General features: G+C 34.1%; 1 protein-coding gene across 1 annotated transcript in view; it reads left to right on the top strand.

The window, feature by feature from the left end:
• Nucleotides 1-13,689, top strand: part of LOAG_16586 (CBR-UNC-104 protein) — a gene marked incomplete at its 5' end in the record, with an annotated part of 15,178 nt that overhangs the window by 623 nt on the left and 866 nt on the right. The window contains 31 exons of the mRNA XM_020449237.1: nt 215-397; nt 513-681; nt 808-986; nt 1,188-1,299; nt 1,427-1,570; nt 1,717-1,877; nt 2,179-2,378; nt 2,625-2,779; nt 2,884-2,963; nt 3,220-3,491; nt 3,918-4,048; nt 4,270-4,390; nt 4,696-4,859; nt 5,003-5,175; nt 6,393-6,530; nt 7,168-7,308; nt 7,383-7,504; nt 7,613-7,777; nt 7,888-8,017; nt 8,160-8,244; nt 8,352-8,482; nt 8,699-8,791; nt 8,883-8,986; nt 9,212-9,431; nt 9,656-9,859; nt 10,539-10,645; nt 11,015-11,160; nt 11,267-11,491; nt 11,616-11,683; nt 11,908-12,067; nt 12,422-12,562. Coding sequence (XP_020307253.1) covers nt 215-397; nt 513-681; nt 808-986; nt 1,188-1,299; nt 1,427-1,570; nt 1,717-1,877; nt 2,179-2,378; nt 2,625-2,779; nt 2,884-2,963; nt 3,220-3,491; nt 3,918-4,048; nt 4,270-4,390; nt 4,696-4,859; nt 5,003-5,175; nt 6,393-6,530; nt 7,168-7,308; nt 7,383-7,504; nt 7,613-7,777; nt 7,888-8,017; nt 8,160-8,244; nt 8,352-8,482; nt 8,699-8,791; nt 8,883-8,986; nt 9,212-9,431; nt 9,656-9,859; nt 10,539-10,645; nt 11,015-11,160; nt 11,267-11,491; nt 11,616-11,683; nt 11,908-12,067; nt 12,422-12,562 — 4,624 coding nt within the window. The remainder of the gene's footprint in view (nt 1-214; nt 398-512; nt 682-807; nt 987-1,187; nt 1,300-1,426; nt 1,571-1,716; nt 1,878-2,178; nt 2,379-2,624; nt 2,780-2,883; nt 2,964-3,219; nt 3,492-3,917; nt 4,049-4,269; nt 4,391-4,695; nt 4,860-5,002; nt 5,176-6,392; nt 6,531-7,167; nt 7,309-7,382; nt 7,505-7,612; nt 7,778-7,887; nt 8,018-8,159; nt 8,245-8,351; nt 8,483-8,698; nt 8,792-8,882; nt 8,987-9,211; nt 9,432-9,655; nt 9,860-10,538; nt 10,646-11,014; nt 11,161-11,266; nt 11,492-11,615; nt 11,684-11,907; nt 12,068-12,421; nt 12,563-13,689) is intronic.

The following is a 13,689-nucleotide window of genomic DNA, read 5'->3' as shown; positions in this document are numbered from 1 at the left end:
AAGGAAAGTTAAGATAGTTGGCTAAAGGGTGAAAGCATTGATTCATTTCTAGGAAAAGTTTTCTAGAAAAAACCGGAGCATTTCGAAATCGAAGAAATCGAGGTATTGAACTTTTAAGAGTTGAACAAATGCTTACACAAGATAAGCAATGATTTATGTAAAAATACTGGAAAAAAAGCAAAAAACGTATTTTATTTGCTCCCGATATTTCCAGTGTTTCCAAAAGAGCTAAAATTGATTATTTAGCAATAATCGGTGGAAGTGGTCCGGAACGAACACATAGTTTCAACTTTGATTACTCCTATTGGTCATTCAATAAAAATGATAGTAATTTTGCAAGTCAGCTACAAGTTTACCAGGATCTAGGTGTTGAAATGTTGGACCATGCTTTCGAAGGGTAAGATTTTTCGACTTCAAAGAATCTACTGGTTGAATTTTTTCTTGGATATCGCAGTTGAAGTTTCTTTATTTCTCATTGATACATTTTCGATCTGAAAAAATTTTTTTCGTAGATACAACGTCTGCATATTTGCATATGGACAAACAGGTAGCGGTAAAAGTTACACGATGATGGGTAAACCGAATGACGAATCTGAAATGGGTATTATTCCTCGTTTATGCAATCATTTATTCCAAAAAATTCATGATAATTCGGATCTGAATTTGAAATATTCGGTTGAGGTAGGTGATTTTAATTTAATCTTTCAATTAACGCTCAAATAAATTGTTGTAGGGAAATTTATTGTATACTTTAATCTAAGCTTTGACTTTTCTCTCATTATTCTCATTATTGCGGGTTTTTGTTAGGTATCATATATGGAGATCTACTGTGAAAGAGTTCGAGATTTGTTGAATCCATCAAATGGTGGGAATCTTCGTGTGCGAGAACATCCTCTTCTCGGACCCTATGTCGACGATCTTACTAAACTAGCAGTATGCTCCTATCAAGATATTTGTGATTTAATGGATGAGGGGAACAAAGCCAGGTAAATATTCTGCTCCATTCCGTTATTTTTGAATTCGGAATCCAAAATCAAATTCTGAAATCATTTTACCACTTTATAAGCAAAGAAGAACACCTTACTTACTTCAGCTTCCTTAGCAAGGAAGGACACCTTGCAATGTAATTTATTATTAAAAGTGAATCAGACTTAAACTGAAGAATGTAATCACTGAAAATTTTTTAGAACCGTAGCTGCAACAAATATGAATTCAACGTCGAGTCGTTCACATGCCGTCTTCACAATTGTTCTGACCCAGAGGAAACATGATCCAGACGCAAATCTGGATTGCGAAAAGGTTAGTCTAATTTTTCCTTTCACTTACCTGGATGCTTATATTTTTCGTCCAGTTAAATCATTGAAGTCGGATTTCTTGCTTGAATTCAACAAATTTATTTAAATTCTTTCAAATGTACAAATTATAGGTCAGCAAGATTTCATTAGTTGACTTGGCTGGAAGTGAGCGAGCTACATCAACGGGTGCTGAGGGACAGCGCTTAAAAGAGGGTGCTAATATCAATAAAAGTTTAACAACTCTTGGGCTTGTCATCTCAAAATTGGCTGACGAAGTTAGTTTATCATATGAAATTCCCATGATATGAGTGGTTTATATTTTAATAAATGATGGCTTCGGCTTACTTTTTATGAAATATAAAATATTTCCAAATTCATTGATCTAAGCTTTTTTACATTTCTAATATACTGCTCGTTTCAGGCAAGTAAAAAGAAAGGTAAGGCTAAGTCAGTGATACCATATCGCGATTCGGTGCTCACTTGGCTTTTGCGAGAGAACCTCGGAGGAAATTCGAAAACTGCAATGATTGCTGCACTATCACCTGCCGATATTAACTTCGATGAAACGCTAAGTACTCTGAGGTACCTTTTCAAGGTCTTACTGCAATTATAAAAAAGTTCATTGTTATGATGCTTATTCACTGAATTCATCAATAGCTTGTCATCTAAAATTAAAAACAAAAAATATCGCTTTTGTTTTATCAAAAGCTTTTGCATTCATTTTGTTCTATGCACATTTGAGTATCACAAGCTCCCTGTAATTGCAACAGATACTAATTTTTTCGTACCCACAACTGATTTCTCTTCTTTAAGATATGTACTTTTGGTTTTAGATTATTGAAGCATATAAATCAATACCTATGTAATTTCAATGATAATTCAGGTATGCGGATCGGGCTAAACAAATTGTATGCCAAGCAAAAGTGAACGAAGATCCGAACGCAAAACTGATCCGCGAACTGAAGGAGGAGGTGTTGAAACTTCGAAGTTTGCTTGAATTAAAAGGAATCGATAGCGATGATCCACAGAATGAAAAAGCAGTCTATTCAGCGAGAGATCATGATACCATTGAACAGCTGAAAGGTTATCTTCTTCTGTTTTTATTTTTTTTTAAACATTCAGTCTAACAACGAACTCTGCTCCTCACATTTTAAAAACCAACCGTTTTCCTAGTTAGTTGAAATGCAGTTAAAATAAATTTAACGGAAAATTAAAGAGTAATTTAAAAATAAAACCACAATTAAAAATTAAAATTGAAAAATGTTCGGAATTTTTCTGGCAGTCATGAAAATTCAAATTCCAAAATCATTTTTTAAAAAATATTTGTAGCGTCTGAAAAACTTATTGCTGAACTTAATGAAACCTGGGAGGAAAAACTACGCAAAACCGACGAAATTCGCAAGCAGCGTGAAGATGAGCTTCGTGAAATGGGTTTAGCCACCGGAGCGGACGGTACCACTCTCGGAGTTTTCTCACCAAAAAAGGTAATTCCGAAGCTATTGTGATATATTTCATGGAGCGAGGGAAGGGAGATAAGAAGCAATTTCAAAATATTCGGAAAAAATTTTGCCGCAATACTTTTTTACAGTTTCCGCATTTGGTAAATTTGAATGAAGATCCGCTTATGTCGGAATGTTTGCTTTATTATTTGAAAGAAGGAATAACAAGGTAAGCTTAATCTAATGATTTGTAAGAATGAAATAAAGCACTCAGTGCTTAAAAATACTTATTACCCTATCAGATACATTAATGAACTTCTGCACTTCCACTTTTATTACATCTAGGATGGCTTGAATTGGCCACTTTGAACTTTGACCATAATGTTTAATTGTCCACAATTTATAACTATAATTTGTAATCGTGATTTACTGTTGTTAGTTGCTTCATTTGGATGTTTTTAAGTTTATCGTGAGAATTGTTGCAGAGTTGGACGACCGGAAGCATCCCATCGTCCGGATATTCTTCTTAGTGGTCAGCTTATTCTCGACGAGCATTGTCGTTTCCTGAACGAAGATGGAGTAGTACATTTGATTCCAGAGCCCGGTGCCCAGTGTTTTGTAAATGGCAAACCAGTTGTCTCCTCGGAAGTATTACATACAGGCTCTCGCGTGATACTGGGAAAGTATCATGTGTTTCGGTATAACGATCCAATTGAAGCCCGTCAAAGTAGACAAAATTTAACAAATTTAATGCCTAGTAAGTTTGTATTTTTACCTTTTAATTAGCATTACATCCAACAAAGATATTTGAAATTTCATTTACTCAGTGGTTCTCGTTTAAATACCACTCTACCAATTAGGATTTTCAAAAACTACAAGAATCGCTTGTTTTCAGTTTCACGACAGAAAATTATTCAATAACTAATGTCTAGGCATTTTCAATCGGAAATTTGCAAAAAAGTGCACAGAATATTGAAAAACAATAATTTATATAAAGCGAAAGTATAAAACGAAATGATAGATTTGGGAGATTTTGATTTAATTCTTTTATTTAAGGGTTATCTTCGTCTAACAAAACCTGGCAGTAGTGCAATTTGACCTTAATTTTTTTCATTTGGAATGCAAAAAATTTCATTTTAGACCTCAGAAGAATCCGATATATTTATGAGAGCTATTTGTTTAGGTGAAACGTTAGATTGGAAATACGCTCAGCAAGAACTGTTAGAGAAGCAAGGTATTGACCTGAAAGCTGAAATGGAGAAAAAAATGTTGGAAATGGAATCACAATACCGCCGAGAGCGTGAAGAACTGGAAGTAAAAATGATGCGACAAACAAAGATACGTTGTGATATTCTCTTGTTACTGGCAAATCTGAAATTCAAATTTAATTCATGTTACTGGTAATGAAGCTAGAGATTAACCACGGGAACTGACCTTAGACATGCTTAAACCATCAGCATTAATACAAAGAGTTAACTATACACCCGTCTGAGAAGGAGATTTTGGAAGTGGTATTAACAATATGGATATTTCAGGAATACGAAATGCGTATCGAGACGTTACAACGTCAGGTTGATTTAGCACAAAGCATGATTTCCTCTACGTGTTCTACATGGGATGGTGAACGCTTTCTTACAAGCAGCATACTCAATTTTGGTAAACTTCCAAAGCAAAATTGATTAGAAGTACTATCAGTACAAGCTGTTGGCTGAAAGATTATCATTGATAATTTGATTGCAAAATTATTTTTACAACTTGATGACTTGGAAGGGAAACTAAAGTTTTAAATTTAATTGTATATACATGATTATGTCAATTTCAGTTGAGCTTATCAGAAGAATGAAATGCACTGTACTGGCATAAAATTGCTAAAAAAAATAATAAATTCACTTCAAAATCGTTGTTGAAGTGTTGGCATTTTTGAGAGTAGTTTATAAGCGAAACAAAATTCTGAATTTCAGTGGTTGAGCCAGAATGTAAATGGACCGCAGAGGAAGAACGGATTGCTCGTTGTACGGCAACAAAATGGCGCTATCATCAATTTACTTCTGTTCGAGATGATCTGTGGGGCAATGCAATTTTCCTGAAGGAAGCAAACGCTATTTCAGTTGAATTACGGAAGAAGGTTAGAAATAGTTCGGTAAAATACTTCCTCAAACTTCTATCATGAACTCACTACTATATGATTATACTAATCACTGTAAATTAATACCCCCAGAGTATGTATCAAGAATAGAGCTCTTTCCATTAATATATGCATAATTTCAGGTACAATTCCAATTTGTTTTGTTGACGGATACAATGTATAGCCCATTACCGCCGGATCTACTTCCACCTGGTGAAGATTTGTCTTTGCGTCCATATCCAAAAACAATTGTTGCAGTGCAGGTGCAGGACTTGAAGAACGGTGCAATGCATTATTGGAGTATCGAAAAACTAAAGTATTATTTTTAATCTTCGATTTCATTTTCGATTTTATGCACGTGTTTAGTATGGCCAGAAATGCATCCCGAGATGATAGATTATTGCATGTGTGTCATGGATGTATCATTTTTAAAAAAAGTATCCATGGTATGTTGTAGTTTTAAGCTGAACTCCACCACTCTTTTCGTTGCATCTGTCGAAGATTTGGGCTGTAATGTCGCTCCTACTTTTGTTTATGAGTCATTACCTAAATCGATCGCAGTAATTAATACAGATCGGATACATACAGTAGCGATTTCGTAATGATATCCGTCGAATTACTTTGTGCATTATGTCGATCAGTGCTACTTAGGCACAGTATAATGCTAACCTTGATAATAGCTTGCACGCACTCCTCACCTTTTAATTACTTTTGTTTATCTAAATGTGTCGCCATATCAAAGGATAGCTATCATTTAAGTAAGTAACAAGGAGAATTTTGTGTCTAGAATTTTTGCTATTCCGTTTAGTTTAAAGCTCATAGAAAAAATCTTGCTTCAATGATTAATCTTTCCGTATACTTATGAGGTGAATATTTCTTATCTATTTGGTGAGCATAGACTGAGTTCGTATCATTGGCATTTTCTCTTTCGCTTATTCACAAATTCACGTTGATCAGTTTTTGATTGAATTATACCAGCACCTTTATTAATTTCAGTTTGTTAAATGGCAGAGGTTGATTATTTGACCTTGACATCATGCAAAGTGGTTTTCTCGTATCAATCCTATTCTTCTAAATAACCAAACTCTTACAACGACAGCATACCCAGAATATACTTTTCTTTCAAACACAATCTAGGAAAAATATTTTTCGCTTACATTAATCATATCTTTACTTCCTTATCTCACTTCTTTGCTTCATCTTTAACACGTATAATTTAAGCTTTTAATTGTACGGAGTCAGAAACTGAGCTCATCCTTTCTCTCTTTTCTCGATTGCTATTAATTATTTGCTATTAATTATTATCCCTACTTTTAAATTTTTATTCCCATATGAAAAAATTTCAGGTTATTCATTCATTTAATCATTCGAATTATTTCGACAATGCTTTGAGCTATAAGATACATGGCTATAGCCAGAAATGTCTGTGAATCAGTATGAAATTTGACATGAAGTTATCTTTTATTTTGTAGGTTTTAAGAGGAGAATATATGAAAGTGTAATGAATTAAACTAGAAGTTGAGGTGGTTGCAGAATGAGGCTGGAAGGTATGCGTCGCTCCTACAACGCCGATATAAGTGATGCGTGTACTCCGGATAGTCCCGAAGAGGAACAACATCAGTGTTGGCTTAGTGCTATGCAGTTCAACCCTGCAAGACTCATTCCTGACAGGTGCTGTCACCTCACTCATCCTCCAAAGATAACATTTCACAAGCATGATTCTGAACCGCTACTTTTGCACTCTTTTAACCATAATACACCTTTTTATTTGACATTTGACACGCTTGATAGATATATTTCGTCAAAGGTTGTCCAATATTTGTTCATCCAGTTTTTGAAAATTTTATTTAAACAAATTCGAATCAAATACATCTTCCCACTCATTATGGAAAGATATATCGGCTGTTTAGTATGCTTTTATAAGTTAACCAAAAAATTTTGAATACTTCCCGCAGATTTGATTTAGTTAAAGTAGTAGTAGAATAAACTTTTAAATGAAATGTTGGGAATGAGTTCAGTTTTGTTATCAAGAGAGGTATGAACCTATATTTGACCGGAATAATTGTAGATTATAAATTTGCATGAAGAAGACAGAAAACTTTTGCAATATTATCTAAGCTCATCCCTGAAACCAATGGAACTTTAACCGCAGATCGCTTTTTTAATGAAAGATTCACCGAATATTACTCAATTCCCTTGAAAAAATTCGATAAGAACAATTAAAATGCTGCAACCATTTTTGACCATTTATTTTTTAACTACCTTCGAACTTAGCTGAATGAAAAGGAAAAGAAAATGTCATATTAAGGCAACGTTTGGAGTCGATGCGTGAAATGTACCATATGGAGGAAGGGTCTAGTCCCGAAAGTCCGGAAGATCCAATGATCGATGTGCTAATGGGCACCGATCCGTTCTATGACCGATTTCCGTGGTTCCGAATGATTGGAAGGTTAATATAAATTTAATCTTTGCAAAGTTAATTTAAACTTCATTTCATAGCTTCATTTTTCTCTACATTTACAGGGCTTTTGTTTATCTAAATAATCTAGTCCATAATGTGCCGCTAGTTCATAAAGTTGTGATTGTCAATGAAAGAGCCGAGGTCAAAGGTCATCTTCGTGTCGCTATAGAACCTGTTTTGGATGGTATGTTTTATCAATTATTGCTGGTCATTGCTGATTTTAGGAATTATTTCTAATAACGAAAAATATTTTCACTGATAATGCTAATAAATATGTTAAAATATAATTTAGATGAGATAAAACCATCGAAAGGTGTCAACCAGTCGGTGAAGTGTCACTTCCGTAAGGAAGACTTCACGAAGAAAGTTCAGCCCACGAATACCACATTGAAATCGACAAATGAGCGCTTCGTAGAAGGTATTAACACAAAAGACGGTGATATGCAACAAAACATCGGTGAGAATAGCTTTTTATAATTCAGAATCTTGGCAGTATTTTGGGATCGGTATAAATGGTTTTGATAATTGCTAACTTGAATATTAATTAATAGCAGTGAAAATTTCTAGAAAAAGTGGATGAGGAAACTGTGCAATATCCACAGCACATGTATGCTGATAAAGAGTACTCTTTCCGTATCACTATTATTGAAGCATCCAACATTTCTGAGCAATATAGTGATGTGTTTTGCCAATTCAAGTTAGTTTTTTTGTCCATTAGACGACTAAATTTGATTTTAACTATTTCCAGTTTCCAAAAATGGAATTTTGTTACTTTTTCTATTTATTGGATTTTTAAAGCAGAAGTTTTATGATTATAAATAGATTATAAAATATTGCAGTTTCTTACATCGTCATGATGAAGCATTCTCAACGGAGCCAATGAAAAACACAACAAAAACTCCGTTAACATTTGGACATGTTCAAGTAAATAGTCATATTATGCACCATCTAAAGTAATCAGAAGTATTTGACTTTGTCATTCAGTCAGTACTTATCAGTTTTGTCTGATTATTTTAAATTTATAATTACAGAATATTCGAGTGGCTATGTCCGCAGCATTCTTACATTATGTTAATCATTTCCCTATCATATTCGAAGTTTTTGGGCATTATAAGCCATCTGCGCAGCAATTTGTTTATGAACGCCAAAACATTTCTCTCGGGTACAGCTTATTCAGATCACTTGCGCATTGTATAAATCATTTTAATTAATAGTGCTCTTGCTAACCAAAATAAGCTCTACCAAATTAAACTAAACGAAATTTAGCGAGAAAAAACCAGAGAACTGTTGGAATATCTTTTTAGAGAAAGCAAATTACATTCAATTTGATTAGTCCTAACTAATTTGAAAAGTTTTATGAAATGGAAATGAATTTAAGGCGAAGATTATCAACAAAATTATCGTTCCAGCAGCCGTCGTTATTAATTGCAACACCTGTTAGAAGCAAAAAAGCCACCATCATTCCAAACAAGTAATTCTTTTATAAGTTTTTGAAGAAAAACGAAGAATTCAGTTATTTATATTAGCTTGTTTAAGTTACTTCACAAAATCCGATATTATAGTTTGAATCAAGTGCGATCGAAATATGATCTACTTGTGTGGTTCGAAATTTGTGAACTCGGAAGCAATGGCGAATATGTTCCAGCAACTGTCGACCATGCCCAGGGTAAGTGAAGGATTGAAACATCTTAACATAATAAATTTATTTTATGAGACTTAAACTACTCTCAGAAGTTGTTTAAGGAGTTATCTTAGAAGTTATTTAAATAACTTTCAGGAGTTATTTTATTCTCAAGAATCTCAAACAAGTTACCGAGTGTTCTAGTAATGAAAATTAATTGTTTTTGTTCAAGGAACTTTTGTCTCCTATTTTTCACTGATTATGGTTCAGGTCTATTAACTCATGGCATATTTCTGCTTCATCAAGGAATCCAACGACGATTGAAAATTACAATATGCCACGAAAAGGGCGATGATGTAAAGTGGAAGGACTGTCAAGAACTAGTAGTTGGTCGGATACGATCAACGCCAGAATGGAGTGGTGAAGATGTAGACGTACTATCTTTAGGGCTGTTTCCAGGGACATTCCTAGAATTTTCAATGGATGATAGGTATGTATTTTCTTGTATGAACAAATAGTAAAAGTTCAAAACTATTTCGAGATTCCCTGTATCAATAAAAACGAACCATATGACAGAACTTATCACTACATTTCCATGAAAAATGTGTTTTGTTCAGTTATATTTCAGTTCCAAAGAGAAACGAAGGATTACTTCACTGTTGAAGTTAGTCTGAACTTTCATTTAAAAAGTCATAAATTCCCCATATTTTCCAGGGTATTCTTCCAGTTTGAAGCAGCTTGGGACAGTTCATTACATAATTCTCCTCTTCTTAATAAGGTATCAAACTACGGTGAACAAGTGTATATGACGCTATCTGCTTACATGGAGCTGGAGAATTGTACTCAACCGGCAGTGATTACGAAGGATCTTTGCATGATGATTTATGCCAGAGATTCGAAAATCTCAGCCGCCAGCAGGTTACCAACAATAGTCGCCCTATACAAATACGGCCTTATTATATGCTTTTTAAGGTTATTTTGAGAACAGCACAAAACGCAACAAAACGAACCTCTCGCTTGCTTTTCCTTTTTTTTTTACCTTCACCTAATTACTCCCACTCATTTAACGCTTAGCTGTTTGTAGATATGCGGACTAATTCAAACCCACTAGACATTGTGAAACAAAAATGAAATCAGCAAACAAGTGAAATGAACTAACAACAACCTTACTTGTTCACTTAATTATTTGCTCATTTCCTTTTGCTTATTTGCTAACTAAATTACCTTACTTTCTGCTCACTTGTTCCAAATGACACTTACTAAGACTGATTCAAGCAAGAATGAATTACTTTTTAGAATATTTAATATATAAATACAAGCTTGCATGAAATAAAAAATGCTCTTACATTCAACACCATAAAAGCGTTCAAGAAATTACTATAACCAGCCAAAAATCTTACAACTGTTCTACGTTACGATATATCTCAGCAAAGAAATTCTCGTCATTTCATGAAGTTTTTGATTTGTTGTCTCCTTGAAAAAAAAAGACCGTTTCCCTGGCAAAAATTTGAGCTTCATGGTAAGATTAGAAAGATCCTTTTGCTTGCATCAGGTGATATTAAATAATAATTGTTGTTTAGCAAATTTACAAATTAAGGTTTTGTCGGTCACTGATTGGTGGAATAAGCAAGAGTCCAGAAATGAATCGTGTACCTGGTGTTTACGAACTTACCGTCAAGGAAGCTCTCGATAAAGGTAGTCCAGGTGTGCTGTCGGATGTGCTTTTAAGTTCTTTCTTTCTTTTCGTTACATGTATTTACTTGCTACCTTGTGGTATTATTTGCATAAATTCTCTGTTAAAATTTTAAAATTTAGAAACTTAAAAACAAACTGCTTTCGTTTTTTCCAGATTTCAGATTTCTCAAAAAGTGAAAAACTTTGGCTGCTAGTCAAACAGCCAATGAAGCCTCCTTGATTTTGCATATTTTTATGCATTCTTCTGAAATTGAAACGAAACTGATAGCAATATATTCGTATTAATTACAACTATACTATGACATGAATTCATTCCTGCTAATGTTTTATGGTATGTCCAAAGTTGTCTATAGCTAACAAATTTTCATCCAACAATAGGAGCTGCACGGAGGCAACGTCGCGTATTGGATACTTCGTCCGCATACGTTCGAGGCGAGGAGAATCTTGGCTTATGGCGTCCGCGTGGTGATTCACTTATATTCGAGCATCAATGGGAGCTGGAAAGACTGACACGATTGCAACAAGTATATGATAAAGCTATTGCAGATTGTTTAATGGGTACTGATAGAGAATAACAGATATCCAGTGATATTGCAGTGTCATAACGGATATTTTATTGAAAGGTTTCAGGTAGAACGCGTTAGGCTATTTCTTCGTCTTCGAAACAAGCTGAAATCGGGGAAGAAGAATGTTGGAGAGGAAAATGATATCAAAACACCACTTTCCCCAACAACACCAAAACATCCGATTCCGGCAACTTGTAAGTTGACAGAGAAGGAAGCGAGTTTAGCACAAAAAGTACTTCATCTCATCAAGCAAAGAATACCGATAAATAAAGAACCACCCACTGGAAAGGTTACTTTTTATTTGAGTTTTGGTACTTCTGAATGTTGTTTCCGTTATTCCGATTTCCTTCTTATATATTTGAGTTTCATTAAGGTTTAAATGCGCTGTATTACAATGATAATTTTTATTGCAGACAATGGATCAGAGCGACCAGACGTCATCTTCACTCGGAGACAGTGTCACAAGTCCTACTTCCGATAAGTTAGATGAAATTCAGTTTGTAAACAAAATAATTCAATAAAAAATACCACGAAAAATTTTAAAGATTAAAAAAGCTGAAAAAATATGTTTCACTGATTAATTTTTTCCTGGATCCATAGGATGGATTTCAACATCTTCCTTTTCATTTTGCCGAAATGCTTCTAAGCGTTTTTGTAAAACAGAGGGACCTACAAAGGTTTGGATTTTCTAAAATTCTCTTTCAGGAATTTAATGGTTAATTCTTCATTATCGCTTGAATTTTTAAATAAAATGAAGTCAAAATCAAATCAAAATCTGGTACTTAGTTCCACTGAGACGAACGATGGCTTGCATCGATCGATGAGTGGAAGTCGGATTTCACAAATGTCTTTACTAGTTCCTGAGGTAGCTTCACTCCAGTTTTTTTAGAAAGCATAAGACAATTTGCAGTTTAAATTTTTATTTGTTTTCATGTTCGGCTTTACAGTAATGAATAAAATTTTAAGCTGTTAGAAGAATTGGATAAGAACTAGAGGGAAGAATTGATGGTGAGAATAAGTGGTGGGACTAGTGAAACTGCTAAAATCAATATTGTGTGATATTGGTGTAGTAAAGATTGAGATTAAGGAGTTTAGGATTCGGGAATGAATTAATCGAATTTATGCTAATATGGAGAAAAGAACAAGGGAATTGATTGCAGTTTACCGTTTAAAGTAATATCGATAAGCTAAATTGACGTGAAGTTTACTAAAGTTACAGGTGACAGAAGAGCGTGTGGGAATCGTTGTATCCAAGAAAGGTTACATGAACTTCTTAGAAGAAAAGACGCAAGGTTGGGTAAAGCGATGGGTGGTTGTCAGGAGGCCATATATTCTATTGTTTCGTGATGACAGAGATTTGGTCCTTTTATCATTATATTTCATGCACTTATAAATTAAAATTTTCTAATTTCCCTTAATTTAAGTTGGAATATGAAACACTTAGATTAAAAGTATTTCCTACTCTTTTATTTTACTACATGAAATATTAACGGTTTACTTTTCGCCAGGGTAAAGTGGGGAATTTCGTATGCTTGAAAGTATTTTGTGCAACGTAACACCAGAGTTGCACCAGAGTGAAAACACCAGAGTTTTCACCTCAACTTAGATAAATGAAACAATATTAGCGTAGAATAATCATTAAGTTAATTATTAAATTGTAAAACACAACGCGTAAAGCTAACTCCAAAAACGTCGTTACAAGATGAATTTCGAAGATACAATCTGAAGAATAAATGAAAGGAAGAATGTTTTCCTGCTATGTACAAAGTTCATATATACATCCTGCAAAGATTGGTTTTACAATTACAAGGATTAGCGCCCTTGTACATAAATAAGGGCTCTTAGCACATATTACTAAATAATAAGCATGTATACAATTCTATGGACTGATAACGTTTCATTGAGACAGAAAAGACTTTGGATGATTTTTGATCTTAGTCTCGATCCAATTTAGTACATGCAAATTAGTAGTATATCACCACACATTCACTTATAATCCTTTATATTTTTCTTGTCACGGGATCTCTTCGCGTTTAATCGCGACAAACGCTTAAACTTTTAGGTAATTCGTGGTATAATAAATCTAGCAAATGCACGAGTGGAATATTCGGAAGATCAGCAAGCGATGCTTAAGGTACCGAATACCTTTTCAGTGTGCACAAATCATCGCGGTTTCTTGATGCAGACAGTGGACGATCAAGTTAGTTTTTCCTTCTCTGACAACCAATACTACCTTATCTGAAATTACATTTTATTAGGCTGTTTATCAATTTTACTTGCATTGATTTGATGACATCTATAGGTGCTGTTGATGCTTTCATCAAAATCTAAAGCGTCACTCTTTTTTAACAAATTCATCGATGATTTCAGATGTATGATTGGCTATATGCTATCAATCCATTATTGGCAGGCCAATTGCGATCCAAGAAGGGATCCGTGGGTATTCCTTTATGATCAGTTATATTTTTTCTCCGCTACTAGTATCTT

Source organism: Loa loa, assembly GCF_000183805.2.
Source record: "Loa loa unplaced genomic scaffold supercont3.9, whole genome shotgun sequence".
NCBI classification, from domain to species: Eukaryota; Metazoa; Nematoda; class Chromadorea; order Rhabditida; family Onchocercidae; genus Loa; species Loa loa.
Note: the sequence above shows the minus strand (reverse complement) of the source record. Positions and strands in the feature narration are given on the sequence as shown.